The sequence below is a fragment of the Nipponia nippon genome, unplaced genomic scaffold (assembly GCF_047370975.1).
Source record: "Nipponia nippon isolate SJK-2023a ecotype South Korea unplaced genomic scaffold, ASM4737097v1 scaffold_1, whole genome shotgun sequence".
In the NCBI taxonomy this organism is placed as follows: Eukaryota; Metazoa; Chordata; class Aves; order Pelecaniformes; family Threskiornithidae; genus Nipponia; species Nipponia nippon.
Window position 1 is genome coordinate 149,979,948 of NW_028262290.1, and position 20,680 is coordinate 150,000,627.

Consider the following 20,680-nt stretch of genomic DNA (forward strand, 5'->3'; position numbering starts at 1 on the left):
TGTGATTGCCTATAGTTAGTGACTTGGCATGCAGGGTTTCACCTCTGGTATTTTGAAGGAGGGTATTGTGTGTTTTATTCATCCGTATATAGAGGTTCTTCTGAAAGTGGTAATGTCTATGTTTTGATGAGCGTACTGTGACACATTTTGGAATTACTCTATTTTAATCCATCTTTCCTTAAGACTGCACCACAATGAGGTGAGATTGCACATCTGGTTTATTTTTGAAGCACATATAATGTGGTTGCAATCGAAGTGTTAAGTGTAGTAAATTTCTGAGTTACTCGTTCTAAGCTATAAGGTCTTTGCTTCAGAATGCCATCAATCCTGATGGACTGTTGTGCATTATTTTATACACTGGCAAGTTTTCACTCCCATCCCTCTGTGAGGAAGTTATAACTCTTACTACACTAGGATGTCATAACCATAAAAGCTTTCTATTTTCTAGGTATCTTGAGTAGCTTCACAGATTAGCTAAACAGAATTAGTAGTAATGCTTCACAGCAGGAGCTTTTCTTGGTTTTTGTTTTCCTCAAATCTGGTGCTAACAACAGAGCTGTTGAAATATTAACATAAATTGTTTGTGTGTTAGTCCCAGAAGTAACAAATTCTGGTTCAGCAGCAGATGCTTTTCCAGTTCAGTAGGGAAAGAACTTTCTTGATAGTTCTTATATTCACATAATTCAATTCCATAAGATGGGATAGAGATGAGAACTTATGTTGTAATAGCTCCGGTGTAAGCACGTCTGTTTTAGTACTCCTTTGGATACATCAGTCAGGTTAGCTTATCCAGTTCCAAAAGTTTGAGGTAAATGATGCATAATCAAGTTGTGGTGCTGTGCCAGGACACACTTGGTTCCAGAGCACAAGCTCATTGGCTTAGGGTGCTTCCACGCAGCAGGCGTAGACAAAGCTGAACTGGCACCATGCAAGCAAAGCCCAGTGCCAGATGCCCACATACTTGGGCTGGCTCTGGGAACGCTGTAGTGCCGTTTGCACAGTTGGGCTTGTTACTTAGGACTGCATGAACGTGTCTGTACTGCTTTTAAGCTCAAGCTGGTATGTCTGCCTGGTGTGCTATATGCATACGGCATCTAAGGTGTCACAGACTCCAGGATCCTAGGCATCACATTTTGCTATTTAGCTGTGCCTGTGTTGTAGGGTTAGAAGCTCTTACGAATTTCTGCAAAATAACTGTGTAAAGCATATGTTACACAGACCTGACAGGCTCAGTGAGAATGCTGCTTATGGAAATTCTTTTTTTATTTAGCCCTTGTTATTCTTTTGTTCCTGGTACACTTACTTGGAGTCTTTGAAACACTTGGAAAATGGGGAATAGTTAAGAGTCTTTGTGACTCATGTATCTCACAAATCCCAGTTTTTCTTTACAATCCATTTTTGTTTTTATTTTTACCAGCCAAGGAACTGATTAGTTTTCCAGTTTGGATCTGCAAGGTGATTATCTCTGGTATTATCTCTGATGGACTTTCCTTTTGAAATTGTTCCTTCTGTTCAAACAGCCTCTTGTAATGTCTGCTCACAGGGTGGGCAAAATTCAGGCATCGATAGCAAAGTTCTTCATGTCATATATTTCATAAAGATACTCAGGTAGTCTTTTTTCATAAATTAATTTATGAACTGCTACTATTTCGCCCCCCTCAACTGTATAATTCTGTTGATTTCAACACACTGAGTCATCTTACAATGATCGTGCTTTATCTTTCCAGAACCATGACCTTTTCATGTGCTATTCAGACTTTTTTTGGTTTTTGATGATAATTTTAAAAGGTGGCTTTTCCTCTTAGACATAAAAGTAGGTTTGAAATTACATTAAGATTTGCTGTATATTTAAATAAATGAACTTATGTCTTGAGTTTACTTTAGCAGATACCATATGACTTGCCGTCTGTAGTTTGTTTCACAGGAGTTTGTTTCTGAAACTGAGAGAATTTCTGGAGGTTCAGATGACCTAGTTAGTAATCTACACCAGCTTGATGTCAGCAAATGCCGGACAGGCTGCCTGATTTATGTTTTTGTCTTTATGGATACCTAAACCCTATTTTTCTTCCTTCCCTCTTTCTTAAAATTGTTAGGTTGATTTTCCAGAGTGGGGGATAAATTTTGGAGCTGCTTCCTCTCTTGTACGTACTTTAAAAGGGATAGGGGTATGCAGAGTATGGGGGGGGGGGAAAAAATCGTGAACTCCATTTACTGTAACTTAGACACTAGTATATTCCCAAACTTTTCATCCTGTTGTAGTTAGGAATTCACAGAAAAAAGACTATATCTCACTGCTGGTGTATCAATATCTTAAATGTGAATGTGTACTACAAATTAAAAGGAAAAAAAGCTACTAGTAACTCTTTTAGTCATTCATTGGTTTAGAACTGACAGAACAGTTAAAAAGGGGGAGTAGCAGACTGATAAATGTGCTTTAAATTTTTTTTTTTCATGTATGATAGAGATGTTATAATACCCTTACGACCTAATTCTGCTCTTGACACTGTGTAATGTATTTTCAAGTAGGGAACTTTTAATTTTTTAAGTGAAAATGTTTATTTGGATATTGAACAATTCTTCTGAGGTTGAAAATGAGCTTGGTGCTCACATGGAAGATATGGTCAAAAATGAAATTGGGTTGAACTAGTCTGCCTAATAAATTTGCAGTATTTTGACAAGTCGGATCTAAATTTGCTTCCGTTATGTCTATTAAGCACTCCTTCTATTTTAGTAAAAAAAGCTATCGCAGCTGTGGAACTAGAGATGATTTTTTTTAAAAAACACCTTGTGAAGAGTATAAGAATTCTGTCAACAAAAGACCTTGTATCAAAAAATCCCACTGTCTTGTAACTTAATTTCTGTGCTTTCCTCTGGTTGTTAGACTTGATATTTACTGTGGAGGAAATCTAATGAAGTTTTGAACTTTCCAGGTTGCTACTCCAGGTGTTAAACAAGGACCAGCTTCACAGGCAGCACCTCAGCAGCCGGTAATAGCTGACAAGCAGGCAGGTCATGAACCTGCCTCTCCACGAAGTCTTCAGCGCTCAAGGTATATTGAAATACTCTGTGCTGTCCTCTGTTTTTGCTCTGGATCCAGTGTATGTTGTATGTGTTGCAATTCGTGGATTCTTCTTTGGCCTATTTATTGAACATATGATTTAACTCTGCTGCCACTGAAAGGATGCGGATATCTCTGTTACAGAGCTAATGTGGTAGATTCTCCATTTTAGGACCACCACTAGAGTTCCATTCACAGAAGTAAAATAGAGTTAATATTTCTGCCCTGTCACTGTGGAGCCAATTTTACAAGTGATTTCTTGTATTGTGATTTCTGAGTTTGGAGTTTTTGTTTCTTACTCTGCAGTTAGGAGATTAAATGCTTTAACTCTCTGTGATTTTCTGTGTTAGATGTTTGTGGTGTCTTGCTGTAGTGTGATTTGATTTTTAAATTAGTAAGAACTTTTGTGTATCAGGCAATTTTGCTGCTTTAATGAAAAACATTAAAAAACGAAGTAAGTTTCACAAACGCTTTTCCTTGGCCAGACTTTTATGGCACCATTGCAGCCTATTCAGATGTTGCATGATAGGAACATTTAGCCATGGATTTTCAAGGTGGGTTTAGAATTTGTATCTTGTCTGAAATTTTTCTTTTGGGAAGATGGGCTTTTCATTGTGTAGGATGCTGTGCACTTTATCATATTGGTTCCAGGGGCTGTAACCAAAGATTTGCCATAAGATCCTTCTGTGATGGAGTCATGGCCTGGAACCTGTGGCAGGAGGAGACTGCAGGTTGACTTTTTAAAAAGTGCATCATTACAATGGATTCCTGTAAATCTACAAAGGGTTGCGTTTCTTAAACGCTAGATTTTTAGAGTGGCTGAATAAGGTGTGTGGTATGATATTAAAAAACAAAACCAAAACCCAAACAAACAAACAAACAAACAAACAAAAAACAAACCAAAAAAGCAACCACAACCAACCAACCAAAAAAACAACACTCTTTCTTTGTCAGCATACCTGAAGCTACGTGGTGGTGCTTTCCAGATCATAAAATAGTGAGGTCTTTTTATCTGCCCTTCTGGGATTTATAATAAAGGGGACCTTCGATTACGTGCTATCAATGTGGTAACTTATTGTTAGATTTTCAAATCTGTGTTGGTTTTTGTGGGGAGAGGGGCATTGTTTTGTGTTTCGTTTTTTTTGAGGGGTGGGTTTTTTGTTTGCTTGGTGTTCCTGTCCCAGTGACTGGCTTTACTGGAGACACTGTGATATTGATCACTTTCAGGGTACAAACAGAAGCAAGTCAGATTTTGAGTCTTTAATGTTGTCTATCTTACAGACACTTGATTCTAATCTTTGGTAGATGCCTAACCTACAACTTATTCTTCTGTATGGGTAGAATAAAGACATAGTGTAGCAGCTCCAGTGTGTAGTAATTATGGATGGTGCTGTTTAAATCTTTGTGAATTACACTACTGAAAATAAAATTATACTTGGCAACCAGCTAAACCTTTTTAATAAGGAGACTAGGCCTTTTTATAAGGAGCAGTGAGGTTTTGGGGAGTAGCTCTCAGTCATGGACCCATTTGTCCTTTGCTGATCACCCTTTCCCCATAGGAAATCTTGCTAAGGAAGATGGTCTTATTCTTGGAAACATTCATTATGGCCTGGACTCTGTGTGAAGCGATACTGGTGGGCATTTGGCCTGCTGATCCATACCTGACTGTGGTGTCCACCACTGCCTTTTGGGTTATAGGACTTCCTACTCTGGCATAACCCTTACCCACATTGCCTTCCCTTTAGGGGTATACTGGCCCTCTGCAAACCATCGGTCTGCTTGGCATCAGCATTTTGCTGGAGAAGGGAAGCTGAGTTTGTCCTATCAACTAGCGCTGAAGCGGAGGGGCCATGGAGGTAGCACTGTCTGGTATTAGAAGAGGAGGTGCAGGAGGCAGTGCACAAATAGAGTGCACAGCCTAGTATCAAAGATGTTGTGACAATATTAGTATTATTTAGTGTCCTGTATCAAAATTATTACACATTTGTGACAGTGGTATATGGTGCATCACAAGTTTGTGCGTTTCTGTTGCTTTCAGAAGTGTCTCATTTGCAAAAAATGAAAGATTAAGGAACAGGTGATTTGGAAAAACCTGTGCGACTGGTATTTTCTTCTGTTCAGTGTAGGGGAGATGAATGAAAATCATAGAATCATAGAATCATTAAGGTTGGAAAAGACCTTTAACATCATCAAGTCCAACTGTTAACCTAGCACTGACAAGCCCACCACGAAACCATGTCCCTAAGCACCACATTTCCCATTTGTTAAATACCTCCAGGGATGGGGACTCAACCACTTCCCTGGGCAGCCTGTTCCAATGCCTGACTATGCTTTCGGTGAAGACATTTTTCCTAATATCCAACCTAAACCTCCCCTGAAGCAACTTGAGGCCTTTTCCTCCTCTTCTGTTGCTTGATACTTGGGAGACCAGCCCCCACCTCGCCACAACCTCCTTTCAGGTAGTTGTAGAGAGCAATAAGGTCTCCCCTCAGCCTCCTCTTCTCCAGGCTAAACAACCCCAGCTCCCTCAGCCGCTCCTCATAAGACTTGTGCTCTAGACCCTTCACCTGCCTTGTTGCCCTTCTTTGGACACGCTCCAGCACCTCAATGTCTGTTTTGTAGTGAGGGGTCCAAAACTGAAACAGTATTGGAGGTGCGGCCTCACCAGTGCCAAGTACAGGGGCACTATCACCTCCCTGGTCCTGGAGGCCACACTATTTCTGATACAAGCCAGGATGCTGTTGGCCCCCTTGGCCACCTGGGCACACTGCTGGCTCACATTCAGCCGACTGTCAACCAAGAGTCAACCAACCAAGCCAGGTCCTTTTCCGCCAGGCAGCTCTCCAGCCACTCTTCCCCAAGCCTGTAGCGTTGCATGGGGTTGTTGTGACCCAAGTGCAGCCTTGTTGAACCTCACATAACTGGCTTCAGCGCATCGATCCAGCCTGTCCAGGTCCCTCTGTAGGGCCTTCCTACCCTCCAGCAGATCAACATTCCCGCCCAACTTGGTGTTGTCTGCAAACTTACTGAGGGTGCACTCAATCCCCTCATCCAGATCATTGGTAAAGATATTGAACAGAACTGGCCCCAGTACTGAGCCCTGGGGAACACCACTTGTGACTGGCCACTGACTGGATTTAACTCCATTCACCACAACTCTTTGGGCCCGGCCGTCCAGCCAGTTTTACACCCAGCGAAGAGTATGCCTGTCCAAGCCATGAGCAGACAGTTTGTCCAGGAGAATGCTGTGGGAAACAGTGTCAGAGGCTTTACTAAAGTCTAGGTAGACAACATCCACAGCCTTCCCCTCGTCTACTAAGTGGGACCAGCTCAGATGTAGATTTAATCATCTGCGAAAGATTTCCTGTGTCTGGGCGGTATTTCTGATACAGAACAGATTATTCTTTTGTAGGTGAAAGCAGTCAGTCAGATTGGGGTCTGCTCTTGGGGCTAACTCCCTTTACTTTTTTATAGGAATGAACAACAACTTAGCAACCTGAACTGTGGATGGGGGGTCCAAAAAGAGGCTCTATGAATTAAGGTTGCATTTTTCTACAGCTTAAATACAGATTGATTGTGCAGAATTTAATCACAACTATATTTCCTTTGCTTTTAGTATTACTAAATTTTTAAGCAAATGGAGCTAAAATTATTTTTAACTTGTTTGGGAAGAAGCACTGTCTAAGAAATAGGTGAATAGCTATTGGTAACTTTAAAGTTGTAAAATTTGAGTCATGTAAGTTAGGAAATTAATGCAATGCCAGGCATACAGTGAGTCTTTTTATAAGAGATGATTCCAAAGACATGCCATAAATTATGGCTGCTTTAAAAATGGGACTAAATAAGTGCTTCCATAATGAGTAGTTTCATCAGGTTGTTAGTTTCACTTGATTTCCAGAAAAGACTGGGAATATTTTTCCTTTACCTTAGAAAATGCAAAACCGCCGGAGGGGGGAGGTGTTTCATCCCTTTTTTTTTTTTTTTTTTTTTTTTTTTTTTTTTTTTTTTGGTAGGTTGTAAGATTTTATAGTTTTTAGTAGTGTGTTCAGAACCATCATGTTTTCATGCTCTTGTACAGAAGTTTTTGCCTCTCTGGAAGCATTCCGTTACCTGTGGCATAGTCAGTCTTTAATTCATCCAGCAGCGAAGGCAGGTATTTGGCTTTATTGAAGCATTTAAAAATATAGCAGTAGTTTGGAAGCATCATTGCTGCATTTGTAGCTCCCCCTGCTGCTAACATAGCAGTGCGAGGATATTTTATGACAGTATGTTTTAATCATAATTAAGATACAACTTTATTTTTGAGAAACCCACAGATTTTATGTATTTTCCTGAAATGTTTCTGATGTGTTAGTGTGATTTTTTACTGATGAAGTAGGAGTCAGAAGCCAGGCTGATAAATGGAGAGGAGGCAGTTCATAGGGAAACTTTGATCCTATTAGAACTAAGCAGTAAATAAGCATTGAGGATGATGCTTCAGTTCTACTTTAGTTAATGTAGCTTTTCACTGCACCATCAGTATGCTGATGCTGTACGAATACATAGAAACATAGAATAATTTAGAATAATTGGAGGGGACTTCTAGTTGTGATCTAGTCCAAGTCCCAACTCAAAGTAGGACCAGCAAGTTTGAATTGCTAAGGGCATTGTTTAGGTGATTTTTCTGAATCTCTCTGAGCATCATCTTCTAATGTTTGACTACCCTTATCGTGAAATGTTTTTTCCTTATGTCTAATTAGAATTGTCCCTTGTTGCAACTTGTGTCTCTGCCTTTTGTCCGCTGTGCACCTCTGAAAAGAGTCTGGCTGTCTGCTCTCCCCATAGGTAGTAAAAAACAGTAAGAAGATCCTTCAGTCCCCTTCCCTCAGCCGCCTCTTTTCCAGACTGAATAAACCCAGTTCTTTTAGCCTGTCCTGACACGGCATGTGCTTCAGCCCCCTAGTCATCTATGTGGTCCTCTGCCTGATTCCTTTGGTGTGGCAGTTTAATTCTTGTCTGGTTTTGGGCTTCCCGCTACACAGTGCTCCAGGTACTGTGGATCTCATAAGCTCTGAAGAGAGGGGAGGAATTGCTTTCTTCAACCAGGCTCTTGCTAACACAGCCCAGCATGTGCTTGGCCTGCTTTACCACAGGGATACATTGCTGACTCGCATTTAGCTTGTCCACCAGGATCCTCCGGTCCTTTTCTGCAAAGCTGCTTTCTACCCGCTCAGCCTGTGCTGTTCCATGGCGTTGTTCCAGTATTGTTGCATGGGGTTATTCTGCTCCAGGTGTGGGACTTTGGATTTGCCTTTTTTGAACTTGGTTCCTGTCTGCCCATTCAGGTCCTTCTGAATAACAACCTACCCTCCAGTGTATTGACTGCTCCCCCCAAGTAGGTGTCATCTGCAGACTCACTGAAGGTGCACTGTGTGCCACCGTCTAGGTTTTTAATAAACACGTTAAACAGTATTGGCTCCAGTGTTAATCAGTGGAGGACAGCACTAGTCACTGGCTTTCGATTGGTCTTTGTACTGCTGACTGCAACCTTTGAGGCCAGCAGTTCATTCAGTTTTCTACCCACCTTATGCATGAATAATGGACTGGATAAGTGAACAGTTTGGCTATAACAATACTATGGGAGATGATGTCACAGGCCTTGCTGAAGTCAAGGTAAACAACATCACTGCTTTTCCCTTGTCCTCTGAGCCAGTCATCTCATCATAGAAGTTAGTGAGGTTGGTCAGGCGTAATTGCCCCTTGGTAGATCTATGCTGGCTCTTTTTTTTGCTTTTTAGTCTTTCATGTAGCTGGAACCCCTTCCAGGAAGACTTGCTCCATAACTTTCCCAGAGACTAAGGTCAAATGGCCTGTAGTTCCCCAGGTTGTTGTCCTTGTGCTTCTTGAAGATAGCTTTAATGTTTGTTTTTCCCCCTCACCCCCCATCATCAGGAAACTTGCCTGCTCACCATGCTGCTTCAAGGTGATGCAGCATCTGAGTTATACTGGCCAGCTCCCTGATTACCCTTGGGTGCATACCATCTGGTTGCATGGACATATGTCCAGTTGGTTTAACTGCTCCTTAATTTCTTCCTCTGCTGTAGGTAACACTTTACTCGCACTGACTCTGCTGATGTGCTTGGGCATGTGGGAGGCTTGAGGGCAGACCATATCCATAAAAACCCAGGCAAAAACAAGTTGCCAACTATCCTGGCTTTTTTCGTGTCCCTTGTCTCTAGGTCGCCTTGCCTTGTAGAGGGGCAACCCACCTGTTCCTTAACTCCCCCCCACAGTTACATCATATAGTCCGTTTTGCAACTTCTGCTGCCTGAAATTAGGGGAAATTTATATTGTATACAAATCTAACAAACCTGCCTGCCAAAATCTTTCTGCATGATTTTTTTTTTTTTTATATTCTAAGCTTTTAAACAACTTTGGGGGTACTGAGAGGAATGAGGTTAAAGTCTTTGATGCTGCAGAGCAGTGTACTGTACCTAATTTGTTGGCTGTTTGTTTGGAAACCTGATGTAATTCTTTGCAAGTGTGTGATTCAGATAAATGTCTGGGCATGGGACTGTAAAGACAGTTGCATTACGTTAGGATGTTTTCAGTCCTCAAGGGGGTAGGTTAGCTGATGAATTAAGATTCCTCTCAAATTTGTTTTTTCTTCATATTACTTTGTATCACTTGTAGGCAAGTAGTAAGAAAGTTTTAAGAAATAGACTGAAATTATGGCCTGTGTTGAAAAGCTGCTGCCAGTGGAGGGGGATTGTAAACATAATCTTATGAGTAATGGCTAGGTACTTACACAATTAGTACTACTATTTCTCAGTATATGTAGTGCCAAAGAACATGGTAACTGTGAGGTACCATCACTGTTACGATGCTAGTGATGCTCTTTTGTACTGCTCAAGATTACTGCTTCCTTTGTCTTCCCTTACAAGGGTGGAGAGAACAGAGCAGACTGTTTTCATCCTGACCTGTCCTTGTCTGTGTTTGCATGGATAACTAGCACTGCTCCCACCTCTTCTTAGCAAAATAGAAGAACAGAGCCCCTTGGGGGGGGGCGGGGTGGTGGGAGTGATTGAACAAATGCTGGAAAGGGAAGTAAGAGTGTAGAGGCCTTATTTTTGCAAGGGATGGGGGAGTAGAAAAGGGCATGTGCTGAAATGTCAGCTTCTAAGCTTCCCCACCATGGGTTATATACCCTTCCCAGCCCAGGTTCTGGTTTCCTAGAAGATCAGATCACCTGGACAGCAGTGCTTGCAAGGAGGAAAGAAACCCCCACATTCTGATCCTTCGTTTAGTAACAGTGATATACCAAATGGCAGTTTTGATGCTGGTCAAAGTCACAGTGGAGTTGTCTATTGCTGATAATACGGAAGCTGAAGAACAGCGATGAACTCTTACACGTAGCAGAACTGTGTAGCTGCAGCTCTGGCAGTTGTCAGGTGTGGTTGGATCCATAGAATATGAGAGTGTAGTGTTCATGCTGGCCCTGATACCTAGGCTTCAGGACACATGGAAAGTAAATTTAAGTGTCAGTGATTTTTACATATTTTGGGGGAACTTCTGTAGCTTGTTGGGCTTAATGTTAGGTGTTCAGGTTGTATATCATAGCTTTATTGAGAGAAGTGATACAAGTGAAACAAAAACCCCTACTTCTTTACCTAGAGAGCTTAGCATCCAGGTGAAGCGGAGGATGAGTATTTGCAAATTGGGAGTGCAAGAGTCATAGAATCGTTAAGGTTGGAAAGGACCTCCGAGATCATCAAGTCCAACCGTTAACCTCACTGCCTGGTCCACTTCTAAACCATGTCCCTAAGCGCCACATCCACACATTTTTTGAACACTTCCAGGGGATTGCACCACTTCCCTGGGCAGTCTGTTCCAATGCTTAACTGCTCTCTCCGTGAAGAAAGTTTTCCTAATATCTAATCTAAATTTCCCCTTGCACAACTTGAGGCCGTTTCCTCTCGTCCTATCACTTGTTACTTGGGAGAAGAGACCGACCCCCACCTCACTACAGCCTCCTTTCAGGTAGTTGTAGAGAGCGTAGAGAGTCCTTGTGGATTAGTCAGTCATATCAGTTTACAGAAGATTTACCTAAGGGGGACCCACCTTTATTGGTCATTGCAGCAGGAATAGGCTTTTATAAAGAGATGGGATTCTTAAGAAGGAACTCTTAAGAAGGCCTCTCCCATACATGAGGAGCATCACGAGGTAGAGAGGAAAAATGTCTTGTAAAGTGGAGTGATAGGGTAATTAGGGTAATTATTAGAGGAATGCAGTTAAAAAACAAACAAACAAACAAACCAAAAACATTGCTTAAAGCAATGGCTAGAATACTTTGTAGAGAACATAATCTTGAGCACTGTGGATGGCAAGACTGCTGCGCCGAGATCAACATGAGAGTTTTCTAGTAACAGTTAGAAAACTTTTTGACCAAGAATTATAGTTGCAAAGTAGAATTGGAAAAGCTGTGTATTGTTGTAGTATTCAGATAATGTAAACGTTGTGTCTGCTTGCATATGGAGATCTGAAAGAGGACAGTCAAAGGCTTTGTCCAAGGCACAGAGTTTTTGATTTGTCTCACAGTACACATATCAGCCCAATGTGTCTCCATGCATCTGTTCTCCAGCAACAGGTTAACACACCAGCCAGAAAAAAGGCAGCACGAATATGTTCCAGTAAAGCACTCAAGCTGGTAGCTACAAACATACTGCTCCTGTGATACTTTTGTTCTCTTGAGTGCTTTAAGTGAGGATGTACAGTATCACAAGGTCACCTAGGTGTTTGTGTTTTGGCATTAGTAAATGGTTATACTCCTCAAAGCCCATATGGCTATATTTTTAGTTCAGGACATCAGGCTTTGTACTTAATGATTATTGTGATACTTGCCAATATTCTGTCGAATAAACCTGCCTGACTCCATCTGATACATCATTATTGAAAATCTTGAGTTTGCAGCTATTTGAAGGAAGAACATAGATGTGTATATTCCCTGTCCAACACTAAAATGTAGACACAGCTTACATCTCTTGAGAGGCTATCAAAGTTAAAGAACCAAAAAAACCCAACCAACAACAAAAAAACCCCTGTTATATTGTAGCACTCAAACAGTTCCCGTACAAGTAGGAGGTTTGAGGAAAAGTGGCACAAGTTTGGTTTACCAGAAGTATTTACTTGTGGTTTAAATACTTTATGTACTTTTGTGGCTGGAAGAAATGAATTTTAAGTGTTTATTTCTCTCCAGGTTTACATATGTTTCTAAATGCTCACTTTTTTTTTTTAATTCTTTCTTCTAGTAGTCAAAGAAGCCCATCACCAGGTCCAAATCATACCTCTAGCACTAGTGCATCAAATTCAACACCTGCACCGCAGAATACATCTGTACGACCCACTTGTTCATTAACACCTACGCTAGCAGCACACTTCAATGAAAATCTTATAAAGCATGTTCAAGGCTGGCCTGCAGATCATGCAGAAAAGCAGGTGAGTACCTGTGTGCTTTGTTCCCTGTGAGAGTGCAAAATGTATAGCTTAAAATCTGTTTTTCTTACACAGGTTGTTTTTTCTAGGAATTAAAAGTATTTAAAAAACCCCCGATGCTTGGCCTTAGCCAGAAGAGAGGAGAGGGGAGAGAGATTAGGCCAAACCTAATGAGGTTTTACATGAGATTTGCCATGTAACAGTTGAGTATGTTCAGTCTAGTTTAAAGTACCAGTTCTTTTGAAAATCTCTCAGATGAATAAGTATCCTCATAACTATTTTCTTACTGGCAAAGTTCTGTTGAGATATACAAAGAATATAAATTTCAACAAATTTTTATAAAAATATTTTTGTTATGTGGAAAATGTTATGAATTGGATAATAGAGTTAAACTGTTGGAGACTGTTCCACAGTTTGAGTCACCGAGTTCACTGAGCTCTACACAGTGAAAAAGGAACTCTGCCTTGTTTGTTGTACCCAGTTTTTAAGATGATGTAGAGGGCTCAGACTGAATTTGGGCTATTTTTACATAATGGGAAATCCAGTAGAATTGCCATCCGTATTTTGTAACTAACTGCATGAAACCTATCCTGTTGTGTTAATACAGGGAAACTGGATGCATGTCAGCTGTTTGGAATGTGTTACTCAAAGGAACCGTATTGGTTCAAGTCATTTTGCAGGCAGCCCTGACTGACACAGTCTGTGTGGGATATTAATCTTACCTAGCCCGGTTTACTTTGGTCTTTTGAAGAGTGCTTGCATGCTGGCTCAAGCCTGCAGTGGAGGCTTTTGGGCGGTAATTTGCAGGATGACTCTTAGAAGTGCGGTCTAGACTGATATCCCATTTGGACTCTGGGGTTCTTGTTTCTTTACATTAGTTTTTCAAATCCAATTATAAGACATTACCAACCTGTACCGAGTCAAATGACTGAGCCACTGCTGTGGAACGTGTGTTTAAGGAAACGGTGCAGCGCAGCCACTCCTATGACCTTGACGCATAGTGTTATTCTCACTGTGTACTGAATTGACATATATCTTAATGCAGAAAATATAGCTTTACACAGTTCATAGGTCATTTTTTTCCTACTATCAGTAATAAAGAGATTAAAAAAAAAAACCCAGCTACTGCTAGGCGGTCACGTACTCCACTGGATACTTTTACCTTTGTGCCAAGTGTTACATATTATCCTGTCTGCTGTTTCAGATGATTTCACGTGACAGTGCTGTTTGTAACCAGTTTTGAATAGTAACACTTGGGGGACTTAAATCAGATATTTGATATTAAAAAAAAAAGTAAATCAAAGTATAGGTGCAATATGTAGTGAAGAAGATGGAAGTGGAGAGGCTAAAATATGCGGTGCCTTGGTTTCTTCAGATTTCTTAACCAGATGCATAGCTTAAATTGAAATTAGGGCATAAGAGCACATGCTAAAGTAAACTGAAAAATAAGTAAGTAAGTAAATTAGGTGAGCCAGGACAGGTATGTGCTAAAGCTGTCAGACTTGAAGAAATGCACTGTGCAGTAATTAGTAGCTAGAACAATTCTTGAACCACTAGCAGTTATTTCACAGAACTCATAAGAAGCAATTAATGTGGAAAACTGGAAAACAATCCAGTTATGTGGTTAATTGGAAAATAATCCACATAACTATCTTTAAGGAATGTGAGAAACGGAATTGTAGGTGGTCTCAACTCAGTAATTGTAGAGGCACTTTGAGTATTGAACAATATCTAAGTAGAAAAAATGATGAATTTACCTTTTTATAACACATGAGAAGAAAACTCTGGTAATAGTGAGCATGGACCTTTTAGAAAGAAATTATGTCAGTTTTTTGGGTTTTTTTCTTTTGATAAAGTATCAGGCTTCAGTAGTATGGGAAAGCAATAAATGTTATATCCTGATTTGCAGCAAGACTGTTAACACCTTTTAACAAGAATCTTTTATATGCAAAAATTATTTTAAGGCCTTTTAAATGAGATTACTTTACTTTAAGATGGGTGACTGGTCAGCTTAAAAAGAAGTACTTCGAAAGTCACTATCGATAGTTCGCTATGAGTCTCAAAGCTTTGGAGTTGTGTAGGACATGCAAAATGATCTCCTGCTGGAGACCAGGGTACTCTTGGATGTCAACACGCTCCAGAAAAGAAAACTTTTAATGTAGGGAATTAGAACACAAAGTGCTGCTTTGAACTGGAGAAATGCCAGAAGTTGATGAAGACTTGTGCTAAATACCATTATTTTGGGGGGGGGGGGGGGAAATCAAGTATACAAGTACTTAAGCAGATGTTGTGGGTTAACCCCAGTAGGCAGCTAAGCACCACACAGCTGCTTGCTCACTCTCCCCCAATAGGATGGGGGAGAGAATGGGAAGGGCAAAAGTGAGAAAACTCGTGGGTTGAGATAAAGACAGCTTAATAAGTAAAAGTGGGAGTGGGCAGGGAGTGATGCAAAAGCAGTCAATTGCCACCAGCCGACCGATGCCCAGCCAGTCCCTGAGCAATGGCAATGCCTGGAAAGCTGCCCCCCAGTTTTACTGTGAAGCATGACATGATATGGTATGGAGTAGTCCTGTGGTCAGTTTGGATCAGCTGTCCCAGCTGCATTCTCTCCCTGCATTTTGTCCACCCACGACCTATTTGCTGGGGGGGTCAGAGAGAGAAAGGGAGAAACCCTTAATGTTGTGTAAGCACTGCTCAGCAATAGCTAAAACATTGGTGTGTTATCAACACTGTTTTGGTCACAGATCTGAAACATAGCACCATATGGGCTGCTATGAAGAAAATTAACTTCATCCCAGTCAGACGCAGGACAGCAGAGAATAACATTGCTAAACAGTAATACTGCAGGGAAGGATCTATTTGAAACAGGTTTTTTTTCAGTGCGCTTTTTTCCTGTATAAGGGAGCTGGAAAGAAGATGGCATTCGATTATTTTTGTCACTAAGGCTTAATTTAGATGGGAAATTTAAGTCTGCCATTGAAATAGTGGACAGAAACTTTTAACTACTTCAACAAATTACTTTGGAAACTTGGAGCCATGTCATGTACTATCTTTCAAGGTGGTTGAGTAAACATTTGTTAGGATCAAGGAAATCTAAACCATCCCTGCGTTAGCATGGGCCTGGGTTCGACACTCTTGGCAGTCAGTGTTGTTCATTTCTGATTCTAAATGGACTTTTGTAGAGAATTTAATATACTTCTGATTTAATGTTCCCTTTTGAAGTTAGAGTGCTTTGCTGTTTCAAGACACACTCTTCCAGCAATCCTCTGGCTACAGCCCGTTGTTTCCAATGCATGATTCAAAATCCTAACCTTTATGTGTAACCGTTGCAGGCATCAAGATTACGTGAGGAAGCCCATAACATGGGAAGTGTCCATATGTCAGAAATTTGTACTGAATTAAAGAATTTAAGGTCTTTAGTTCGAGTATGTGAAATTCAAGCAACTTTGCGTGAGCAAAGGTAAGTGTATGCTCTGTGTTCATTTTCAAAATAGTAATTTTCAAGGTAGTATTAGAATTCCCATTCTGACATTGTTTTGCATGAGCTGTATTTACTGATGACTTTGTAAGTATGCTAATACTCGCCAGGTTTGCAAGCTGTCTTCCCTGTGTACATTCTAGCTGTTTCCCACACAGATACCTCTTAGTCTCCAATGAGTAGAACCAGATATGCAACTTCTGTATGTATTTTCACGTAGATAGAAAAGAAGTATCTTTCCAGATACATTAGCGCATTAGGAAAAACTGGTTAACTTGCACTAGCTCAGCATACTTCTAAAATATCTTTCCATATGTGATGCATAGATTGCATAGGTACACACCTGCACGGTTTATACTGATGTTAAACACTACCATTTGCATGAGACGTTTGTTAGGTCTAAAGCCAGAGAAAGTTTGAAGAGGTGTTGTTGATATCACAAGCTAAGGGAAAATTAGTGTTTGTTACTTAGGTAGGACCCATCTGAGAAGATCTTGGGGTTCTTTAGTGAGATGTTGATTCTCAGTAAAGTAGACTTCTGCTTCTTAAGTCAGTAATAGTGCGTCTGGTATCACTGAAGCAATACACAGCCACGTTGTTGAAGACTGTTGTGCAAGATTGAAAAGTTTAGTCTTACAATACGTGCTGAAACTTTTCACCAGTAGTCATGATCCTGAATCTACTTTGATATTCCATTTCCTTTTTGAATTATATTATCCCATGTATTACGTCACACTACAGTTTGAATACAGTGATTCTGATTTACTATTTTAAGCCGCTTTAATAGCGTTGCATGCTGTTCAAATAGCTAGCTTTATCCTAGAAGCTCTTGCTTTTTGGCAGTTAGTAAAACAACCTTTAGTCAGAAGTAGGCTATAATATATTTGTAAATCTTTCCAAATTGGAAGTATCCATTCTTTCTGAAATTTTATTTCATAACTTCATTACATAAATTACAATTTCTGTAGTATATTTAATGAATTGCTTGGTTTCTTACAGGTTTCACTTCCTAAGGTTTCATTTCTGTCTGGGTGCACTGGGTGATCTGAAGTAACATGTCAAATGTCATTATTCAGCTCACTAAATAGCACCTTGTTTCTTGTACACTGTATATCCTTAAGCTGTCAATGGATAATGATTATTATGACTTTGAAGCTGTGATAACATGTATCTTTTATTTTTGCTGCAATCCCAAAGACGTGGAATACGTGGCATAAGTAACAAGTTGGTGGGGGGAGGCTTTCTCAAAGGATGGGATTATCAAAGCTAATACATTTGAGTGATGATATTATTTCTATACTTCTGCACAGAAGAGAACTCTTTAAATTTGTTTAATTTTTTTTCAGTGTGTCTATCTTAATTGTTTTTCACCTACTTTTCAGTAGAAAATTCATTTTTACTGAACTGGGCACATATTTGAAAGGTGTTTACAAAAGTCTGCTGAAGTGGATGTTTTTTCTGCATCAATTAAAGTTGCTTCAGACTTTATGGAATATTTATATGAAACTTCAACTTTCCCTGAATATTTTCTTAATTCATTCACATGCTTGCATTACACTTCAGCATCGTGAAAAGTTGTTTCAAAATATTCATTAAAAATTCTGGGAAACAGTTATGTAAAACAAATGTTCATTAATCATGATAATTGTTTATGTCAGTTTGGTAGAAGCAGGAAAAATATATAAGGGAATCGCTAGCAATATAATTTATTTCTAAGCCAGGTATAGTTACAGCTTTTTTTCCTTAGATGTCTTTTAATGATCAAATATTTTGAGATTGGAGCTTACCATAACTGGAGACTACTACTAGCCACAGAGCCAAATACTGGAAAAAAAGTGTTGCACCTAGAAGAAAACTTGCTTGTTTAAAAAAAAAAATCAGTGCTTTGGGTTATTGTAGAGTCTGGAAAACTGCATGACACAGGCTTAATACCATTCTTCAGAATATTGAGTTACTCAGCGTACTCTTTCAGTGTCCCGCTTTTTCTGGGAGTTAAATTCAAGTGAAGAGCAGGCTTAAACATAACTGTGTATCAGTCATAATGCAAAACAGTGACTTAGTTTTCTGAACTAAGGTATCAAACATGGCAGGTCTCTGTACATCTGCATACAGTGTTTGTAGGTTGGTGAACAGACTGGGAATTAATTTAAAAATATATCAGTTTTATTAATAGAGCTAAGGAGCTTGGTATCTTTCACTGAAATGGTAAAAGTTCTTGTGTAGATAATTAATATCTCTGTATAATGGAAATGTTTATACTAATTTATTTCTTTTCTCTTGCAGGATACTATTTTTGAGGCAACAAATTAAAGAACTTGAAAAGCTAAAGAATCAGAATTCCTTCATGGTGTGAAAAGTTGTAAACAATTGCACATGGTTTTGAGTACAGGAACTATTAAACTGATGCCCAGTCTTAACACTTTTGAGCTGCATTTGAGTAGACTTTGGACCGTTGAGCTGGGCAGAAAAAAAGTTGACATGGGGAAGGGGACAGGAGGGAGTCAAATTCAGGGGAAAGATACAAGAATGATTTGTAAAACCCTTGAAATGTAGATTTCTTGTAGATGTATTCTTCACGTTGTAAATATGTTTTGTAGAGTGAAGCCATGGGAAGCCATGTGTATCAGAGCTTAGACATCCAAAACTAATCAATGCTGAGGTGGCTAAATACCTAGCCTTTTACATGTAAACCTGTCTGCAAAATTAGCTTTTTTTTTTTTTTTTTTTTTTTTTTTTAGTTAATTTATCGTTCAGAAATCTTGCATTTCCTAAAATTCAATGCAAGCGCCAGGCGATCTGTGTCTAAGGCTGCAACAATTTGGGTAATGTACAAAAGATTATGAAACAACTGTTTCCACACTTGCACCGAATCGAGAGCAGTGCTTCTCCATTTCTGTTTTACAGAGAAATGTTTTTCATTTTCTGTGTTCCATTTCCCTGTGAAATCCTAAATCTGATTTTATCAGTTTTTTAATGCTTCTAATTTTCTCTTTTCTTAAGGCACTGTTGCTATGGCACTTTTTCTATAATCTTTTCATTCCTGTGTACAGTAGCTTAAAATTGCAGTGATTGAGCATAACCCACTTGTTTGTATAAATTATTGAAACGTATTTCCATTTGCACCCTGTAAGAATGGACTTATAGTACTGCTGGGCATGTGTGCTGAAAGTACATTACTTGCTCAAATATAAGGAAATAGCCCAATGAACATGTTAACATGGTTGTGGGAGGGGAAAGAGGAAAAAAAAAAAAGCTAGTCAGATGTGAATTGTATCTGTTGTAATAAACATGTTAAAACAAAGAAACACTGGTTTTCATTTCCTTTGGTCAACACATGAAAATTTGGTCTGTTTGGGGACTCTTTATTAGAACTGTTCTTGTTGAACATTTTTGTACTTAAATAATTCCTCAAGGGAGGTTTTGTTTAAAACTTGTAAACAGGAAAATGTGTATAAAATATTTAATGAAATATAAAATTCAACAAGAATGATTTAAGACATCTCCCCAACAGCTGTCATATGTTAACTCCTGGTTTACCTGTCTTGATATTATGACATTTCATTTCGAAGGATGTTTGTGTTGTAGCTAACTGTTTAAGTCTGGTGCTGACTGCTGTTCTTAACCATCACAAAACGCTGAATTTGTGTAATTGGAGCAACCCACCGTTTGAAAATGGTGGCAAAGCTCGGCTTTGTATATTGTTTCCTAAAGTATATTAAAAATAAAAAAGAAACTATTGCTACTACAAAATAAACGTGGCTTTTTCTTTGCTTAAAAACAACAACAAATATAGTGATGGCAGTGCTAGTTTAATATTTGCAGAGGTGTATATGTTGCAGTAGTCTGTTAAGTAAGAAAGACTGTAGGTGATGGATTAAAAAAAAAAAAAACAACTTGATGGTAAAGGTGTTGACATGTGATGCTACATGTTTTGTTCCTACAAAATACTGTCTTTCAGCACCAGAAACATTACTTGATTTTTGTTTTGCCTTGTCTCATGTTGAGTGGGCTCGGACTGATTTTTAAAAGCAGTTTTTAATCAGTGGAAGCTGAATGCTCTGTCCTAACAAGACACTGCAAATGGAACAAGTTGAAATAACTAACAGTAAAAATCAGAAATCAGGACAGATTAACTTGAATTGTTCCTCACTTTTTAGCGTAGTATGTGCTGTTGTGTTTCATATGCAAATGTTTGGTTTTGCTCAGAAACTGGGAATAGAATAACCTTGAATGAATTAATTTTAAGCTACTTTGCTTCTGTATTTTGAGAGACCCAAGGCCAAGTGACAGAAGGCTTCCCGAGAATCTCGTAGTTGCCTAACGTCCTGTTTCTTGTAATGCTCACAGTCTTGAGGTTGCCCAAGCGTCGGGAAGCAGCACGTGAAATGGATGGACGTACAGGTGATCTCTCACCAGTGGTTGTCCTTAGTTCTGGTATTTTGCTGTTTAGTTACTTGCTGAGACAAAGGTTGCTTCTGTCTTAATAGATATGCTGGACCTATTTTCCACGAGCTTACTTGGTTTCCTTTTGATTCATATATTGCCCTCTATAGCGTCCTGTATCAATGAGCTTCACAAGTTAATTTTGTTCTGTAGAAAATCACTTTGGATTATTTTTTTAAACCTCTGGTTTGAATGAATTTTCTTATATGCTTAGGTGCTGCCTGTTGATC

General features: G+C 39.4%; 1 protein-coding gene across 7 annotated transcripts in view; it reads left to right on the plus strand.

Annotated features, from left to right (window-relative positions):
• Positions 1-18,492, plus strand: part of WAC (WW domain containing adaptor with coiled-coil) — a 63,540-nt gene extending 45,048 nt beyond the window's left edge. For 6 of the 7 annotated variants that reach the window (XM_087777459.1, XM_087777494.1, XM_087777468.1 and 3 more), the window contains 4 exons: positions 2,931-3,049; positions 12,346-12,532; positions 15,862-15,989; positions 18,291-18,492. In XM_087777459.1, coding sequence (XP_087633585.1) covers positions 2,931-3,049; positions 12,346-12,532; positions 15,862-15,989; positions 18,291-18,360 — 504 coding nt within the window. In that variant the 3' untranslated portion in view covers positions 18,361-18,492. The remainder of the gene's footprint in view (positions 1-2,930; positions 3,050-12,345; positions 12,533-15,861; positions 15,990-18,290) is intronic. The other variant, XM_087777452.1, reaches the window with a different exon arrangement.
• Positions 18,493-20,680: the final 2,188 nt, after the last annotated feature.